Source organism: Drosophila suzukii, chromosome 2L (assembly GCF_043229965.1).
Source record: "Drosophila suzukii chromosome 2L, CBGP_Dsuzu_IsoJpt1.0, whole genome shotgun sequence".
NCBI classification, from domain to species: Eukaryota; Metazoa; Arthropoda; class Insecta; order Diptera; family Drosophilidae; genus Drosophila; species Drosophila suzukii.
Window position 1 is genome coordinate 4590345 of NC_092080.1, and position 17593 is coordinate 4607937.

Below are 17593 nucleotides of genomic sequence, written 5' to 3' on the forward strand. Positions count from 1 at the left end.
CCGATAAATATTTTCCCACCGCGAGCTATCGATTATTCGATTGGCCGCCTGTTGCCACCGATAGGAAACAAGCGATATGCTGGTCCAATTGGCACAGTATGACCGTATTTACAAAAACAAAAATAATGTTTTTGTTTTTCTAGTGTTGATAAACTTGTTCCAGTTTTCTGTAATTTGTAATAATTATTATAATTATATTGCAATTGTTATTAACTCGGCCGCAAAATGATGGTGAGTACAAAGGGGAGCCGGACAAAACCGCATTAAATTGCTGGAAATATTTAAACAATAAATTGCCTGTTTTCGTGGCATCTGAGATGACGCCCCGCCCGCACACAAAGAAAGTCTTATCATAAAATGGGCGTAACTAGAGTGCACTGCGGTTAATGGTTCTTTTGCCCCCCTAGGACGGCACGGATGACTCAAACCTGCTGAGCAGTCCCTCCGCCAACAACGGCGCCACAATGGAAATCGTCTCGCCCACAAATCCGCTGGCCACTCCGCCAGCAACAGGCGGAGCACCTGCACCCAGTGGGGCCACCAATGGCAGCGGATCGGCCACATCGCCGGACAGCTCCTCCTCTGCCCCGGCCACGCCCGCCGTTCTCGGCGAGAACGCCCTCCACGTGGAGATCTCCGATGCGCTGAGCGAAAAGGAGAAGGTCAAGTTCACAGTGCACACCCGCACCACGCTGCCGGGATTCGCGAAAAAGGATAATAATGTAGTGCGTCAGCACGAGGAGTTCGTCTGGCTGCACGATCGCATCGAGGAGAACGACGACTACGCCGGCTACATTGTAAGTTACCGGGTTAAGTTATTAACACGTTTCTAATTTATGAAAATCCCACCCAGATTCCGCCCTGTCCACCGCGTCCAGACTTCGATGCCTCCCGTGAAAAGCTGCAGCGCCTTGGCGAAGGCGAGGGTAACATGACCAAAGAGGAGTTCAAGAAGATGAAGTCAGAACTGGAGGCGTAAGGGATAATTGCTCCAAATATGGATTTTATATACTTATTCTGTTTTTATTTATTTGCAAGCGAGTATCTGGCCACCTTCAAGAAGACGGTGGCCATGCACGAGGTGTTCCTGCGCCGCCTGGCCAGCCATCCTGTCTTTCGCGTCGACCAGCACTTGAAGGTGTTCCTCGAGTACGACCAGGATCTGTGCGCCAAGCCACGCAAGAAGATGGCCATCTTTGGCGGCTTTGTCAAGTCCCTGGGCAAGACCACAGACGAGATCCTGCTGAGCGCCACTGTTCGGGATGTGAATGACTTCTTCGAGAACGAGCTGCAGTTCCTCACCGAATACCACGGGCATTTGCGCGAGGCAGCCATTCGAACGGAGAAAATGACGCAGCGCCACAAGGATGTGGGTGACTCGCATCAGAAGATTTCGAATGCGTTGACGCAACTCTCAACCACGGAGAAGGGGAACGTGGAGACGTTTGTGGCCAAGACGGCGGAAATATTCGAAAGGATCAAGGTGGGTGTGTCCGAATTCCTGTTGTTGTTCAATAATAAAACCTTTTATTCCCAATATTCCATAGAATCTGGAGACCCGAGTGGCCAGCGATCAGGACCTCAAGCTGGGCGACACCTTGCGCTACTATCAGCGAGATAGTGACGCTGCCAAAGCACTACTTATCCGGAGACTGCGATGCTTGGCCGCCTATGAGACGGCCAATCGAAACCTGGAGAAGGCCCGTTCCAAAAACAAGGATGTTCATGCGGTAAGTTCGGGTGATGGTCAAAATAGGTTTTTCCCGAACTGTGTTTTTCAGATCGTATAAAGAGCAATTGTTTTCCCCTTTACAAAGTTTCTAGCGGGGCAATTAATATTCACGCTTCACTAATTACAAACAACAAATTATTTGCGTTCTTGTATTTTATTTCTACCGTACACAACCCCACATTGCTCTGCTCTCTGCTCTGCCTGTCCCCTCCTCTTCACTCTTTGTGCGTGTTTTGTGGTTCTGTTACTGCAGCCTTTGGAGGTGCAAGAGGTATTTGGCATTTAACGTTTTAACCGTCGGTTTAGTAGATGTGTCGCCACCCCACGTAACTGCTGCATGCATTCCACCGTTGCTCAACCCATATTCACTCTAGCATGTCCTTGTTGTGGCCCACTGTGCTGGGATATAGGCGTTACTAATCCTTTTTAATCCTTACCTAGGCTGAGACTGCCCAGGCGGAGGCGTGTGAAAAGTTCGAATCGATGTCTGCCTGTGGAAAGGAGGAGTTGATCGGTTTCCGCAACAGAAGGGTAGCTGCGTTCAAGAAGAGGTGAGTAAGATTTTATAACTCTTGTTATATCTAACAATTAATGCATTTCCGTCTTTCCCAGCCTTGTGGAGCTATCGGAGCTGGAGATCAAGCATGCCAAGACCCAGTACGAGTACTTGCGCCAATCGCTGCTAGCGCTCAAAGAGATTGCCTGAGACGGGGAGCCGGGGGAGGCGGCGGCGCAAACGGAAGCGGAACCGGAAGTGGACGAGGGGTAGGAGGATGAGTCACCCGCACATTGTTTACACACCCCATTGAAACGCACGCCTCATTGACAACCAACACGACCCCGGGAGACGAAGTAAATCAATTGTTTAATTGCTAAGCAAACAGTTTATTATTGCACAGGCCAGATCGAGTGCAACATTATTACCTTAGCCCACGTATTATATTAACGAATATCCATTTGTTTTGTGAACAGAGCGCTTTTATATTTGTCAAACAAGCATTCCTCTCTCTAAAGCATAAACTACAACTATATTGTAAACACTTGCATTTGAAGCAGAATATAAACGAGAAAAATATTGTACAGAAGGCGGGCTGTTTGTGAGCAGTCAGTATACTAGCATTGCTGGGAATCGGTTTCGGTAGCCAGGCGACAGCAAGGTGTTCCAAAATTTTAGCGTCCCAAGGAGAGCACCTTTCCACAGTCACTGAAAATTGTGTTTCAGAGTTTATTTTAGCTTTCCTCAGTTTAATTTTGGTTTGAAAATCCCCAAACCATGGATGACTTTGGCGTCTTCGATTACAAGCGGCCTGCAGGTCCTAAGGATCCCGATTGGAGGACCTCGACCTATCGCGGGCACCGTCACATCACAGATCTGCGGATGGGCAACAAGCTAAATGCCAAGTTTGCCGACAAAGGCATTTATGTGAACGATCCTCTGCTGTCGGAGAAACCCACTTCGGAATGCATGGCCAACTATGTGTGGCAGGTAAGAAGATTAGGCTACGCTTTCTAGCCCGAAATTAACTCTTACACCTTTATCCTTCTAGTATGGCAATCCCAATACCCTGAGGAATCCCTCGCTCAACATGAAAACGCAGTACATGAAGCCTTTTGAGGAGGGCTGTCTTCGCTTCATAAAGCGGAAGATGAAGCCCATCTCAAGTGTCAGCCATGACTCTTTTGTGCTCAAGGAACTGCCCGAGGAGCAGGAAATACTGCCGATTACAATGCCCACTCCGGTGGCGGCCACCAAGCTGATCATCGACCGCTCGGAGGCTTCCTATAGCAAGTACCTGGATCCCTCCGCCACCACCTATAATCTCTCCTACGTGCGCTTGACTCCCGAGGATTTGACGGGCGGAGTGGCGGCCCACGACAACATAACCTTCTGGAATTGGTCGGAGAAGATGCCGCCCACACGGAAAGTGTCCCGTGAAGAGGATCCCATTATGTGCGACGAGGGCAACACGCAAACGTGTCCCAAGCGGCGATGCGAGTTCCAAAATCTCACGAAAAGAGTGCCTCACTCGGGAATGGTCAGCGAGGTGCGGGCTAACTTCACGGATCCGCGGTTCCGAAAGGTGGATTTTGATCCGGGTGTAAAGCCTATTCTGGTGCACGAGGAAGTCACACCGTTTGCCACAAAGAGCGAATACGGCATCTACGGTTCTGGAGATCCCGTCATCAAGTATGTTTAGGAGTTCTCTCTTTAAATCTGTTTGATTTTCCCTTTAACTAAATTTATGTTAAGCAAAATAGAGCGTATGGTACCTAACATCAAAGTTTTCTTTCCTCTTGTTCATTATATGAACAACATATCTAATGACAGTGGATCTATTTTATTGCATTAAAAAAAAATGAAATTACATTTTTGTAGCCCAAATAATTTAAGGAAGGTCCAACAGCGATACATATATGTTAGCAGTTTGTTTATAAGATCGGATCATTCGAATGAGGTGAAGCTGTATGGAAGCAGGTGGTAGGCGGAAGTGACCAGCACCTCATCGGTGTCTTGGATCGCCGGAATACAGTTTTCTTGCTCCGGCGGCGGAGCCTTGGCAATGTAAATGGGAATGTCCTTGTGCACGAACTCCACGATGAACTGGCGGCAGACGCCGCAAGGTGTGGTGAACCCATCCGGATGATAGGCCACCACAGCACCCGCCGTGTACTTCTTCTCGCCCTCGCTAATGCCCTTGGCCAGGGCGCATCGCTCTGCACAATTTCCCGGAGTAAAGGCAACGTTTTCGATGTTGCATCCCGTGTAGATCCTACCGCACTTTGCACGGAAAGCTGCTCCTACTTTAAAGTTGCTGTAGGGGGCATAGGCGCACCTGCGGGCGGAGAGAGCTGCCTCCAGCAGTTCCCGACCATCTTCACCTGCGAAGAAAAGAGTTGGGGACATAAAGATGAGTGGATCTACCATTTCGATCAAGGAAACACTTGCCAACAGCGCAGAAGGCCACCGTATACTCTTCCAACATCTGGGGATGTACAAGGTTCTCCGACTCGCTGGCTCGACCCCTATCCCCATTGAGCCGAGCCTCCCGGCGGGCCAGCTCACACAGCAATCCTTCCAAGGTCATCATGTAAGAGCCCAAGACCTTTTGAAGCCTTTTTTGGCGCATCTCCTTGATTTTACCACCTGCGCACTTGGTTCCAGACTTCTCCTGGCGACGAGCCAGCTCACACTGCAACATCTCCAGATCCTTCATCTTCTTCTCCAGCTCCTTTCGCTTGAGCTCATCCTGCAGGTCGCTCAGGTTCTTCATATACCGCTGAAGGAGCTTCCGTTTCTCTGACATTTTTTCAACTTCAAATTTGTAAAAAAAAAAAAATTAATCAACTATTTTTGTGAGCCAGAAACATATACTGAATTTGTTGGCAATCTGTAAAACTCGAATGTCACCTTATCCGAGGAAAGTGAATTTTTCTTTAAATACCTACTGCAATATGTTATTGTTTATTAAATATTGTTTCTTACCAATGTATAACCAATCGAATTCTTATCTACCCAGAAATAATTAACAAGTACTATTTTAATCAAAGTATCATAAATTAATACAGATCAATGCATGCATATACCTAGTGCTATCGTTAATCACATGTGTACATATGTAGCCATTGGTGAAATCTAATACTTAAGCTGGCGTTTTTGATTTCGTGTTTATCAAGAATATGGCTTAGTTAAAATTTTTCACAAATAGGGAAATCCCCTGTATAAAGTTTTTGATTCTCTTTCAATTGCCAAAATCTATAGAAGATTAGAGCACTCTTCACTTGCTTAATAGTTCACTTTTGTTACTTTAAAAGAGAAGATCTTTTTACTAAAAATACAGTAAATTTTTCAAGATGCCAGGACATGGAGATACTTCTAAATTAACATATGTACGTATGTTAAAGCCATAAAATATTATCTACTTCCACATATTTTTGTTGAAATATTACCCCTTGTTAAGTAGTGTAGTTTTCTTTATTTCAAGTGATTAGATTAATATAATATAGATTACGATCGACAAGGGGTTGTGGGGCAACCTTGAACTAGGTCCCTTCTCTTTCTCCAGTGCAGTTGTGTTACTTTCGATAAGTGCGAAAACTACTCGGTAACAGATTGAAGATGGAGGTGCACAGGACTGGATCGTCACTCCGCAGAGGTTCCTCCTCTGCCGTAATCCTCGCATCGATGGCCTGCGCCACGTAGATGGGTATATCTTCGTCGGCAAACTCCCGGATGAACTGCCGGCAGACGCCACAGGGAGTGGTGAATACATCAGGTTCGTAGGCCAAAACAGCTCCTACGGAAAATTCGGTGACTCCCTCGCTGACGGCTTTCGCAAGGGCCGTTCGCTCCGCACAAGAGCCCGGCGTAAAGGCGGCGTTCTCCACATTGCATCCGGTGAATATCTGTCCACCAACCTTGGCCCGGAAAGCAGCCCCCACTTTGAATCCACTGTATGGCACATAGGCCCGCTGACGTACTTGAAAAGCAGCTGTCAAAAGTTGTTGAATCGAGGGATCTGAAAGGTAGAACAATTCACGTCACTATAGTAATTAGAACATGAACTTATAACAGAGACTAATTATAATATCTTGGAAATTCATAATATTTACATATGCATAACAACATCTTAAAAATAGATAACTACTAAGATATGTTAAGATCGGTTTCTTATTATCAATCTGAAGGAGGAACCTTACCCAGACTGCCGAATGTGACCACCTCTTCCGCCTTTTCCGGGCGTGCAAAATTTTTGGTCAGATGTGTCATTATTATTTAATACTTTTAATCAATGGGGAGGCACGCCTCTTTCCTTAAAATATGTATTATTTTTAGCTAAGCGAGTGCGTGGCTCGTTGTTTCTCCTCTGAACGTCCGCTGGCAAATGGACGGTTTGTGGTGATGGTGTCGCGCGAAGTTGGCTATGGTGACATATAAATAAACACTTGGCCAACTCGGAGCGGGAAAGAGAACTATCCGGCTGATAAGCAACGATCGTCGAGAGAAGAGAAAAACACAAACAGATGCGTCGTGCCGTGTACAAACTATTCAATCAACATATAACGAGGGGTGGGTTTACAGAATATAACAAACTGGGGGAGTCACATAAACAATATTGCACATGGATTGCAGCGGGCTTGCACCCTGTCCCTATCCGGTTGGGCTCCGCTCTTCCTATTTTCCGTTCGAGAAGCTGAAGCCGTTGGGCAGCAGTTGGAGAACGCTGGTGCAGAGCACCCTTAGAGGCAGATTGGTCGGCCTGGCGGCGTACAGGGGGATGTCCTTGCCGTTGACGAACTCCGAGAGGAACTGCCGGCAGACGCCGCAGGGTGTGGTGAAACCATTGTCCTGCTGGGCCACCACCGCACAGGCCACAAAGTCGCGTTTGCCTTCGCTGAAATAAAAATATCATTTTAGAATTTTTTTTAACAGGATTATTAAGAAACATGATCGGATTGTAAAGAAAACTCTTTTAAAAGGGTGTCGAAAATCGATACTTTTTATTATAAAGTATATCAAAATAGTAAGACTGTTTTTGGTTTAATACCATAACTATTGGCAATACAAAACCAAAATTTTCGAAAACTATATTGTGCTATCTTAGAACTTAGGGAAAGAATTTTTTAAAATATTTGTTTTTCAGAGCGATTTCATTTTAAAATATGTACTAATGTTGCCCAGGGTAAATGGTGAGGTATTCTGTTGTAATTATACATATGTATATGCTTGAATGCTTAGTATGCATCAATAAAGACCTACTGATTACAATTCCTACTTGACCTCTAGGGTTATCTTGTTATTACAAATTATATTTTAGTTTTTAAGTTAAGAACCTGAGCTACAACAGAATACTTTATAAATTTGGTTTTGAAATTTAGATCACACCACATTGCCTATCCTTGAAATATATATGCACATTTGACATCCCAAGGAGTTGACCCACTGACCTGATGGCCTTGACGGCTGCAGTCCTCTCCGCACAAATGCAGGTGGCATACGCCCCGTTCTCTATGTTGCAACCGGAATATATTGTGCCATCGCTGGTCCGCAGGGCAGCTCCCACGGCAAAGTTACTGTAGGGACAGTAGGCCTGCTTCCGGGCCTCGGTGGCTGCCAGGATGAGCTCCTGAATCGAGGGATCTGCGGTGGGAACAACACATTAGGTTGATTTATTATGATTTCTCCGAACTTCGTACCCAAGCTCTCGAACTCCCGCACATTGGGCTCGTCTCTGGCTCCGTTGATAAACACCTGTGTCATGGCCAATGATTGTTAATTATTATTTCGCAATAGAAAAGCAGCTCAACAAATAAACAGCTCCAATTCTCACTGCCACCACAAAAGCACAGACTGCAACAGCTGTTCTGAAAAGGGGAGTGGGTGGGATTGCTTTTTAGGGGGTTTACATTTTAAGATGGTCAACTTAAATTCAATATTTCTAAAAACATTCAACCTTTTTTTTGTTTTTCATTAAAAAAACAGTTGACAATGACTCTTTCTTTTCTTTTTAATTGAACTTTTTTTTTGTATTTATGTTGTGATATTACATATTTTAATATTTTGAGGGACTTGACATATGTACCCCTTTTTGAGACGCCCCTGTCTCCTCCCACTTCCAGCAGCGTTTTCCAACACTGTCACTCGCCATGTAAATAAACAGCTAGATTGTAAGTGAATTGTGTTTGTGCCATACACATACTGCCAGAAATCCGAGAGCTGCGTCGCTTATCGTATAATTCCAGGCCAATCGGAAAAATTAGCGACCGATTTGGTCAGCACTACCACCGGATAGACCGTGAGTGACTGTTTTTGTGGTTTTCCCGCACAAACTTCCACCTCATTCAGTGTAATAATGTCGACGAACCCAAGACACCAGCGACCAGCGTCCGAGGACGTACAGATCTCGATGGGCGGGTCCGGCGGAGGATCAGGCGATGGCGTTCCGGACAGACTGCCACCGGTTAGCGAGAAGGATCAGCGCTTCCCCTACTGCATCGTTTGGACGCCCATTCCGGTGCTCACCTGGCTGCTGCCCATGATCGGGCACATGGGCATTTGCACTTCCGCCGGAGTGATCCGTGACTTTGCCGGCCCCTACTTCGTCTCAGAGGACAACATGGCCTTCGGCCGACCCACTCGCTTCCTGCGATTGCACCCCAAATACGTGGAGGGCGGCAGCTACGCCTGGGACGAGGCTGTGTCCAAGGCATCCGTGCTCTATGGCACCCGCATGCACAACATCTTCTGCGACAATTGCCACTCGCATGTGGCCACCGCTCTCATAAACATGCGCTACAAGAACAGCACCGGCTGGAATATGATCATCCTTAGCATGTGGCTGTTCGTTTGTGGGCGCTACGTTGGAATTGGGGGCTTCATCAAGACCTGGCTGCCGTTTGCGATTCTCCTCACCGTCTGCATACTGCTGGGCATCTACTTTTAGTGACTAAGATTATGTTTAAGGGGACTTTAATGTGTTGTAGTTTAATAACATTTGTCTGTGTATAATTTAGAAGAGTATTGAAAGAAAGGCACGGAAGCAATTAAGGTAACTTAGCTTGAGCACTTTATCTATGTATTTATGTATGTCGTGCAATAAACTAAACGTTTTATTAATTTAGATATGCGCTTTAACTACACATCATGAGCCAGATAAGGAATATAACTAATAGCCTTTTAAATATACCATTCATTGATTGAAGCTATGTGAAGTAGGTCATTTATTAACGGAATTCCCAATGAGTAAAGTCTAAAGATAACGTTTATTTACTGGGTTCGTCCCATTAGAGTGCTTGCTTACATGGTTTATAGTACAACAAAAGTCTTATAACCTAAAGTGTGGCGTGTGGATCAACTTATGTATATTAGTTCTCGACGGCGCTGGTAATCTCTTCAGCCACTTTCAGGAGTTCCTTCCACTGCTTTATAGAGAGGGAGATGCCCTTTTTGCCGGGCAGCGTTTTGCCGTTCTTCTCGTAGTATTCTCGAATGTCCACCGACTTGCGGCCACGGAACTCGCTGACTCGCACCTGGCGAAGTCCTTCGAGGGTCCAAATGTTGGCCTCATCTCCGCCAGAATCTTTGTCCGCTAAAGACTTTGGAGCTGCAGATTCCTTGGCCTTCTTGCTAGCTGGCTCATTGCGCTGTAGATAAGACAGATGTTTCTACTGATTGAAGTCAGTTTATGTTTTTTGACTTGACTTACATCCTCTGGTCCGCTGTCGCTCTCTGAAGAGGAGGCCTGTGCCTTCTTCTTTGTCTTGGGCATGTTCCCGCTTTTAATTTCCTAAAGTGACAAGAGAAAAAAACACAAGCCGGCGAAAAATGCGTGAAAATTCGCGCTTGTTAGGCAGTGTTGTGAAATGCACGGAAGAAGAGCCGCAAAGATATAGGTTAGGCGATCGATACATCGATTTATTTTACAATCCCAAAGTATCGATATAAATTTATATTTTCTGAACTGTTTACAATTTTTTAAACTAAAAGCATGAGTTATATTATATTTTTCCTTGTTATTAACCCTCTAAAATATTCAGGAAGTTTCGAAAAAATAAAACTATTTTCCCCTTACTTAATTGTAAAGTACATAATTTGGACAGTGGTACTAGCATGTTAAAGAGTTGCCTTGATTTCTTAAGGAAATGCGATTTTGATAAAAGAAAACTGCTGAAATTTAATTGATTTGAATCAACAGTTTAACCGTTAATGGAATACCCTAATTAAAATTCAAACAAACTGTCAGAGCTATCGATTTTTTCCCCCAGCGCTGCAAAACCGCGCGCACTTCCGCACACTGGAAGACCGGCGTCACTTTAGAACGCGCATTTTTTTTGCAGACTTATCATTTTGTAGTAAATTCTCATAGCGTCAGCACCCTGACTGCTACTATAATATTAAGCCGCTAAAGTGTCCAAGTTTCCTTTTCTTTATATCAACTCGCTAGTGGTAAGTGACTGATAGATCTGTTGTATTTAGATAAAAAGAGACTAAAAGGGTTTCTTGCATGTGCTTGTGTGCGTGTGGCTGTGCAAACTTTTTCGTTTTTTTTTTTGCAACCGTGCGAAGTTTTTAAATTACAAACAAAATGGGCAAGAAATCCGACAATCCTGAGAGCTCCGGAAAGGGTTCCGATGGCGAGGAGGAGGAGGAGTACGCCGTGGAGAAGATCATCGACCGGCGGGTGCGCAAGGGCAAGGTGAGTGATCCGTACTGGCTGTTCTCGCAGGCTTTTTTGGTCCTACAACGCCATTTTCCACCCGCAGGTGGAGTACTACCTCAAATGGAAGGGCTACGCCGAAACGGAGAACACCTGGGAGCCCGAAAGCAATCTCGACTGCCAGGATCTCATCCAGCAGTACGAGCTGAGCCGCAAGGACGAGGTAAGTAGCGCCGCGACGGGTACAGTTGTGCTCGCTTGGGCTACCATTACATCTTGGTTTTCCATTCGCAGGAGAAGGCTGCCGCTACCAAGAAGGATCGACCCAGCAGCAGTGCCAAGGCCAAGGAGAACACAGGACGCGTCAGCACATCGGCGTCCTCGGCGAACAAGCGAAAGTCCGAAGAACCAGCAGGTATGCGTGCAACCCCGCCAGGGAAATTCTCAAGTGGTCCACTCAATTGAGTGTACCTATACAGATTTTCTCTACACTAACTCTTAAATTTGCGCGCAAAATTACAACTACAGTAAACAATGGCTAGCCATTGTCAGTTGTCTAGTTACCCTCGAACTTGCATCACTAAAACGCGAAGTAGCAGCGAAAGTAGCAAAATTTTCTTCCATAAGATACACATGTGCCAGAAAGAGATGGATATAGTTGCATTTTTCTAAAATCACTTGATAGTGCAACGCACAGTACTTACTCCAAAAAAGTACAGCTTGTGCACTATAATGAAATAACTATATATGTTTTAAAACCAAATCTTTTAAATTAAAAAAAAAATATTTTTTTTTTCATAATGTTATTGTTTACTTCTTAGGGAGAGAGCACTGTTTTTTCTCTATATCTTTTTCTCTGTCTATCTCTCTTTCTCTCTCGAGTGAGAGAGCGACTTTCAGTGTTGTGACTTGACGCGACTTGTTTTGGCAATTTGCATTGAATTTTGTTTTTGCTAAAACTGTTTTTAGGGGATGAAGATGGTTAACGGTAATGTAAACAATTTTGAATCCGTTCTTCGTACAGTAAAATATTAGTTAAAAATGTGTAACAAGCGTTACCAACCATTTGAAGCATTGGTGCCCACACAAACACAATGAAATGTAAGACTTGTAGTTATGTGCGTATTCCAAAGCCACTCGAGCGTTTACAGTGTCGGTGTAAGCAAAGCGTCGACAGAGGAACTCAAGACTCGCGAGTCAGGCTAGATGTGCCCACCTGTGACTTCAAGCATATAAGTTCTTGATCATAATCATTAGCCTACTCAGGGATGGGTCTGGAACAAAATTGTTGAGGGCTGTTGTCTTTCGATTTGAAAGGGGAAATTTCTGAAATGTTAAACTAAGTTAACATGCCAGTTTTTACCGCCACTGTACCTGTATCCGCGTCTCACCCTAGACGAGCTAGACATGTCCGTATAAACTTCGATTTTTGGATAACTATAAATTTCTTGAAAGTTGGGATCAAGCAGGCAGGTTCTGTAATGTCTACGGAGCATTAGATTATGTTAATAATCTTTCAAATCCCAGAAGTCAGCAAAACAATAGTTTGAGATTATACATAAGCGTTTGCTAAGTGAAGAGAATTTTACCTATCGCTAACTGCAGGCATAGATCTTCTTGTAACATGCCGTCACAGGAACAGTATACAACAGTGGTCGGTACGTACACACAGATAAGCTGTGCTTCCAAAGTACTTGTGCAAATGAGAGAAAATAAGTCATTGGCCGCCTTATGTAAAATTGGATCAGTAATCAGAGATCAAGTTTGTACGGCTGAACGCTCATAATATTTACGACGTCAACTAAGTAAAATATGGTACTTTAAATACAATTTTGATTTTAAATTAATTGTACTAGCAAAAATGATTGCATCATGATTAGTAATCATGTGCGTTCAGCAAAACTGTCTTAAGAATTCCATCAGTGATCAGATATCATGCTGACCGACGAATAGCCATATTTATTTTGAGATCTAGTGGCATTCTCTACTTTGAATTCTGCAACTAATGCGATTGTTAAACTACAATTATTTCTTAGCACCCGCTGGCAACAAAGCAAAACGTACCACAGACGCGGATCAGGATAGCAACGCTTCAGTTACCGGCGCTACCGGATTCGATCGAGGCCTGGAGGCAGAGAAGATCCTGGGCGCCTCCGACAACAATGGTCGCTTGACATTCCTTATTCAGTTCAAAGGCGTGGACCAGGCCGAAATGGTGCCCTCCTCTGTGGCTAATTTGAAAATCCCCCAGATGGTGATCCACTTCTACGAGGAGCGTCTGTCCTGGTACTCGGATAACGAGGATTAAATATTACGACCTTCCTAGAATTATGTCTGGCCTCCACGCAGGCGTTTTGAAAACCCCCTCACAACTCATGAAGCTTCGGACTACATTTACATTACTGTCCAGCATCAATGTTTGTATTTATGATTAACATTTTCAACGAATAAACAAAAACCTATGTTCAGCTGGAGCCTATTCAAGTAATACCAACTAATATTCCTGTTTGGATTCAAGGTCGGGGTCTGATGCGCATGTGTTGACCATATGGCAGGAAGATTTCCTCTATGGCACACTCGTCATTTTCAAGGTCATCGATTGTGTTGAGCATAAGGCGTCGTTCTTTCTGGGTTTTCAGATCAAAGTAATTTGGGATTTTTGGAGTTTTCGAACGAATGTTTCCATCATTGAAACTCAGAAAAAATCCAAAGGCAGAAGCGCCTTCTGATTATATTGATGTACCTAAGAATTTTAAAGACATTTGGTTGGAAGAGATTTCTGTGACACCTTCGTACATCTGTACTTTGCTGTAGACTAGCGGATAACTGATGGTCGAGGGACGATAGCATCCCTTATTATTTATTTATGATTAGTTACTTCCTTCCCTAGTTATTTAACAGTTTGTTGGCCACATTGCATTCGGAGTTCTCTAGGACATTGCCGCAGCAGGACCAGTGACGTCTCCCCGGGTGTCCTACGTGACCATGACCACAGCCACTATATCCTGGCATTCGACCCTCACACGAGCACATGACATTTCGATTGCCCTTTCCGGAACAGAAGGAGCAACAGTGGTATATGCCCGTGTGCGGACGAACCTGACGCGCCTGGAAGGTGAAAGGACCTCCCTTGATGGGCCGCTCGTTGATTGTGATCGTCAGGATCAGGGCGCCCTGGGCATCCGGCGTGAACGAGATATTGTAGGTGCCATCCCGATTGTCCGATACCTCCACGGGCAGGAACTTGGAGCTCGAGTCCTTGTACTTGAGCATGCAGTTGATCTCCAGGCCTCCGTGACAGAGGGAAACGCCATCGGCATCTCTGGAGTGCAATAGAAGATCGGCCTTCTTATGAAGTCGCAACTGGGAAAACCCCTCCCACTCCAAGGTGCACAGACCGGGCTCCACCACCTGCATGGTGATGATGCCATACAGAGGAATATCGCGCTGTTCCTTCGTCGCCGGAGCTCGAATTTTGGGTAGGAAGTGTAGAGAGTCTGAGATCTGTTTGGAAAGTTACATACCTTATACAGTTTAATGTTATTAAATTAATGGATGGTTAACCCACTTTCGGATCCACTGGCGGCTTAAACTGTTGACAGTACTCCAAGCGCCTGAGAAGTATGGCCGCATAACTCAGGATCTCCACATCGGCTCCAATCTCGCACAGCTCTTGACTGAATCGTACTGCATCCATGGCCTGCTGCGTGCGTTTCTCTAGAGGATTATCATAGATAACAAAAGATTTACTTAAGCAAGGAAAAAATCTCACCTAAATCCAGTTGCTGCTTAAGGACAACCTCGACTTTAGACTCCCTAGCTCTACTGATTTGTTGGAGGAGGGTCCTACGATGAACATCCAATGCCTCGATGTAGTTTTGCATGTACCGCTCCACTTGACTCTGGATATCATCGCATCTGTTGTTGATTCCACGGGCGATATCATTCAATCTCTCGATGGAGTGCTCTGCATATTGACAAAGCGGACGAGTTTGATCTGTAGCTTCCTTGAGGAGTTTTCCCTGATGTCCTATTGCCCGGGATATGGTCTCATGTCGATGTCCTTTATGGAGGAGCACCAGACAATCGGTGCAGGCCAGTTGTCGACATTGGGTACAGAATGCCTTCAGTTCGAAGTTGGTGTGGATTCCACATCGGAGCACTAGCTTGCTATTATCTCCCAGTCCCATTTGCTGCTGCTTTTGTTTCCTGGCGCGTCTCAGTTCAAGGATGCTTCTCATCCGGTGATTGGAGGTGCTTCGTTGCCTTTCGTGAGCCTCCTTGCACAAGGTACAGAGATTCAAGGTGCAGCTGATGCAATGGTAGGTGGCCTGGAAGGAGGATAAGAAGGTGGACAACTACCCAAAAGAATTCGTCTATCCTTACACTGATCTCATCGGTGCAAAGGGAACACCACACTTTGGAGATTACATCCTCCCCAGCCTGTAGTCGCAGGGCCTCGATGCGTCTTACTATCAAATAGTTCTGGGGAAGCTGACGCACTCCACCCAAGGGGAGATCCGTGGGATAGTTGCAGGTATGACAACGGATGCATCGGATAGGTGCTTCGCTAACAAAGCTTCCAGTGAAGCGGGTCCCAAAGGAACTAGTCGAACGCTTGCCTTCACTCTTGGACTATTAAAGAGAATTGGGCTTAATAGGATTCTACACTCTTTTAGGACTCATCATCATGATGTAACTACCAATCTTACCCTGATCACTAGGCGATCCATTGACTTCTTTCTTCTAAGACTAAAACTAGCACCTCGTTGCCTGGCTGGTGAAACAGTAGCCGTGAGTTCCGCACTAGATCCACCCATCTCCGATCTCAGGCTGTAGCTCGAGGGATCCTCGCTACGTGCAGGATCCTGATCCCACAAGGACTCGTCCTTGAAGTTCTCGCTTACCAGGCACTGCAAACAGAAGGAGTGCAGGCAGTATAGGGTCCTGGGATCCGTGAAAACATCCAGGCAGATGCCGCACTTGAGATCATCCGTGAAAGTTATGGTGCTCTCGGGTGGAGTACTGGGTCTCAGGGTGATGCTGGGCGAGGGTGAAACTCCTGGCGATACCGCCGGCGAACGTGAGGGACTCCTGGCCAGTGGTGATGGGGCATCGAAGATCTCTGGCCTTGGAGAAGCTGCCAGCAGAAGTTGCGGTAGCATTTGCATCTTGGGTTGAGAGGTGTCTGGTGTGGGAGGAGATATCCTCAGTTCGGGAGAAGCCTTCAGGCTAAGCAGCCTCTTCGGAAGCAGTTGCTCCTTGGCTTTGATGGGCTGGGCCACCGTGGCATTGCTCGCCTGACTGCTGCTGCTACTTTGGACGGATACTGAGGAGGCACCACTGAGTATGTTGTCCAGCAGGGATTCGGGAGAAGTGGAACTACCGCCTCCGGCCAAGCTGCTGGTGGGCTCACTGCCACTGCCACTGTCCATGTCGTGCAATGCAAGATCCTTGGAGGCTAGCCCAGAAGTCCCTGCTTGGGCGCCATTCGACAAACCCAAGGTCCTTGATCGCCTAATGGAGCTGTTTGGCGTAAAAACAGGTATTTTAGGCACCATAGGAGGTTGTACCACCGAATTTGCTTCAACTTGGGGAGCAATGGTGAAGGTAAAGAGTTGAGGTGCTGATTTCCGACGCACTGCATCTGACTGGCTTGCAGCCTGAAGACTATTCTGCGAAGTCTGCTCGCTCTTACGCAGGGATATCTTGGCAGAGCTCAGCTTCACCTTTAGTTTTCCCTGGCCCCCACTGGTGGGCACAACTGTTGGAGGTGAGGCTGTCGGAGCCCCCACTTCCAAGTCTCCCTGGATGCGTTCATAATCAATTAGCTGATTGCTCTTGCTTCCGACACTCGATTTCCGCTTGAAAACGATCTTGGAGTGGTTCGTCCTGCTCATGTTTCCAGGTTATGCAATCCTGCAGCTTGGACCATGGATTCGTGGCAATCTGGAGCACCAACGAGTGTTCCCTTTGCAATTGGGACTGTGACTGCGACTGGGTTTTGGACTTGGTTGCTGCCTAATCCAATTACATTCCGCATTGGAAGCTCAGGGCGCACTGCGAATGGAGAGGTGGCAAAAGTCTGACAATGACAATTGTGCAATTATATGTTGTGGTTGCTCATTCTAAATAGTTCTCCCATGAAGACCTGTCACTCGCTATTGATTGACTATTCCGATTTAGTGGCCAGAAGACCAAATCGGAACATCTCCGGAACTACTAAATTGTGTGGAAAATACAAACCTACCTAAGTGGTACCGCCATTCATTCATCTCGATAAATCCGATTGGAGAAACCACATCAGAAGAAATGAGAACTCTATTAACCAACGTGACTAAGACCACCGAAATTAAAACTCTACACTCGGATCTGATATAGCCAGTGATTCATAGGTAAGTAAAACACTCGTTTCCTACACTATAACAAATCACATAATTATTTTAAAATAGTGTGTTTCAGGAACCAAAATTTTGATTCATGAAAAAATAGGGAATATATATATTTTGTATATCACAGAGAAGGAATTCTCATGTTAGCTATTAAACTAGCTCGATTGGTAAAATTTTCTAAACTTAAATATAATTAAAATGTCCAACAACCCAAAAATAATAAACCAATTTAGTATGATATAACATAACGTTACAAATTATTTGAAATAATGATATAACAATTTTCCTTTTTTTCTGTTGAATGCATCCCCCAT

General features: G+C 45.4%; 9 protein-coding genes across 13 annotated transcripts; 4 read left to right on the forward strand and 5 right to left on the reverse strand.

Annotated features, from left to right (window-relative positions):
• The first annotated feature begins 91 nt into the window (after positions 1-91).
• On the forward strand, positions 92-2817 carry Snx6 (sorting nexin 6). 2 transcript variants are annotated; one of them, XM_017090327.4, is made up of 8 exons: positions 92-231; positions 408-797; positions 854-975; positions 1039-1483; positions 1548-1730; positions 1986-2003; positions 2174-2283; positions 2345-2817. In XM_017090327.4, the coding sequence occupies exons 1-8, from the start codon at positions 226-228 to the stop codon at positions 2436-2438; spliced, it is 1368 nt and encodes a 455-aa protein (XP_016945816.3). In that variant the 5' UTR covers positions 92-225; the 3' UTR covers positions 2439-2817. The 2 variants fall into 2 exon arrangements, with proteins under 2 accessions (XP_016945816.3, XP_016945817.3); XM_017090328.4 differs by lacking the exon at positions 1986-2003 and having other exon boundaries at positions 94-231.
• A 154-nt stretch (positions 2818-2971) lies between these two features.
• Positions 2972-4007, forward strand: LOC108021559 (uncharacterized). Its single transcript, XM_017090329.4, has 2 exons — positions 2972-3218; positions 3280-4007. Exons 1-2 carry the CDS (start codon positions 3006-3008, stop codon positions 3928-3930), a joined length of 864 nt encoding a protein of 287 aa, XP_016945818.1. The 5' UTR covers positions 2972-3005; the 3' UTR covers positions 3931-4007.
• A 38-nt stretch (positions 4008-4045) lies between these two features.
• Positions 4046-5417, reverse strand: LOC108021583 (uncharacterized). The gene is made up of 2 exons (XM_017090368.4): positions 4680-5417; positions 4046-4612 (listed from the first exon to the last, which is right to left on the reverse strand). The coding sequence occupies exons 1-2, from the start codon at positions 5035-5037 to the stop codon at positions 4176-4178; spliced, it is 795 nt and encodes a 264-aa protein (XP_016945857.1). The 5' UTR covers positions 5038-5417; the 3' UTR covers positions 4046-4175.
• A 274-nt stretch (positions 5418-5691) lies between these two features.
• On the reverse strand, positions 5692-6653 carry LOC108021584 (cytidine deaminase). Its single transcript, XM_017090369.4, has 2 exons — positions 6431-6653; positions 5692-6249 (listed from the first exon to the last, which is right to left on the reverse strand). The coding sequence occupies exons 1-2, from the start codon at positions 6498-6500 to the stop codon at positions 5807-5809; spliced, it is 513 nt and encodes a 170-aa protein (XP_016945858.3). The 5' UTR covers positions 6501-6653; the 3' UTR covers positions 5692-5806.
• Positions 6654-6755: 102 nt separating this feature from the next.
• On the reverse strand, positions 6756-8104 carry LOC108021585 (cytidine deaminase). The gene is made up of 3 exons (XM_017090370.4): positions 7928-8104; positions 7679-7871; positions 6756-7125 (listed from the first exon to the last, which is right to left on the reverse strand). Exons 1-3 carry the CDS (start codon positions 7989-7991, stop codon positions 6906-6908), a joined length of 477 nt encoding a protein of 158 aa, XP_016945859.1. The 5' UTR covers positions 7992-8104; the 3' UTR covers positions 6756-6905.
• Positions 8105-8366: 262 nt separating this feature from the next.
• Positions 8367-9351, forward strand: LOC108005698 (transmembrane protein 222). 2 transcript variants are annotated; one of them, XM_017069035.4, is made up of 2 exons: positions 8367-8526; positions 8601-9351. In XM_017069035.4, the coding sequence occupies exon 2, from the start codon at positions 8638-8640 to the stop codon at positions 9172-9174; it is 537 nt and encodes a 178-aa protein (XP_016924524.2). In that variant the 5' UTR covers positions 8367-8526; positions 8601-8637; the 3' UTR covers positions 9175-9351. The 2 variants fall into 2 exon arrangements, with proteins under 2 accessions (XP_016924524.2, XP_016924517.2); XM_017069028.4 differs by having other exon boundaries at positions 8379-8526; positions 8577-9351.
• Positions 9352-9474: 123 nt separating this feature from the next.
• On the reverse strand, positions 9475-10096 carry Ssb-c31a (single stranded-binding protein c31A). Its single transcript, XM_017069047.3, has 2 exons — positions 9937-10096; positions 9475-9874 (listed from the first exon to the last, which is right to left on the reverse strand). Exons 1-2 carry the CDS (start codon positions 9997-9999, stop codon positions 9596-9598), a joined length of 342 nt encoding a protein of 113 aa, XP_016924536.3. The 5' UTR covers positions 10000-10096; the 3' UTR covers positions 9475-9595.
• Positions 10097-10516: 420 nt separating this feature from the next.
• On the forward strand, positions 10517-13385 carry Su(var)205 (Suppressor of variegation 205). 2 transcript variants are annotated; one of them, XM_017085244.4, is made up of 5 exons: positions 10517-10676; positions 10797-10926; positions 10994-11110; positions 11182-11302; positions 12924-13385. In XM_017085244.4, the coding sequence occupies exons 2-5, from the start codon at positions 10816-10818 to the stop codon at positions 13193-13195; spliced, it is 621 nt and encodes a 206-aa protein (XP_016940733.1). In that variant the 5' UTR covers positions 10517-10676; positions 10797-10815; the 3' UTR covers positions 13196-13385. The 2 variants fall into 2 exon arrangements, with proteins under 2 accessions (XP_016940733.1, XP_070850711.1); XM_070994610.1 differs by lacking the exon at positions 10517-10676 and having other exon boundaries at positions 10787-10926.
• Positions 13386-13710: 325 nt separating this feature from the next.
• LOC108017951 (E3 ubiquitin-protein ligase TRIM45) lies at positions 13711-17360 on the reverse strand. 2 transcript variants are annotated; one of them, XM_017085191.4, is made up of 6 exons: positions 17138-17360; positions 15600-16947; positions 15274-15522; positions 14660-15218; positions 14456-14604; positions 13711-14391 (listed from the first exon to the last, which is right to left on the reverse strand). In XM_017085191.4, the coding sequence occupies exons 2-6, from the start codon at positions 16785-16787 to the stop codon at positions 13774-13776; spliced, it is 2763 nt and encodes a 920-aa protein (XP_016940680.3). In that variant the 5' UTR covers positions 16788-16947; positions 17138-17360; the 3' UTR covers positions 13711-13773. The 2 variants fall into 2 exon arrangements, with proteins under 2 accessions (XP_016940680.3, XP_070850673.1); XM_070994572.1 differs by having other exon boundaries at positions 15600-17360.
• Between the last annotated feature and the right edge of the window lie 233 nt (positions 17361-17593).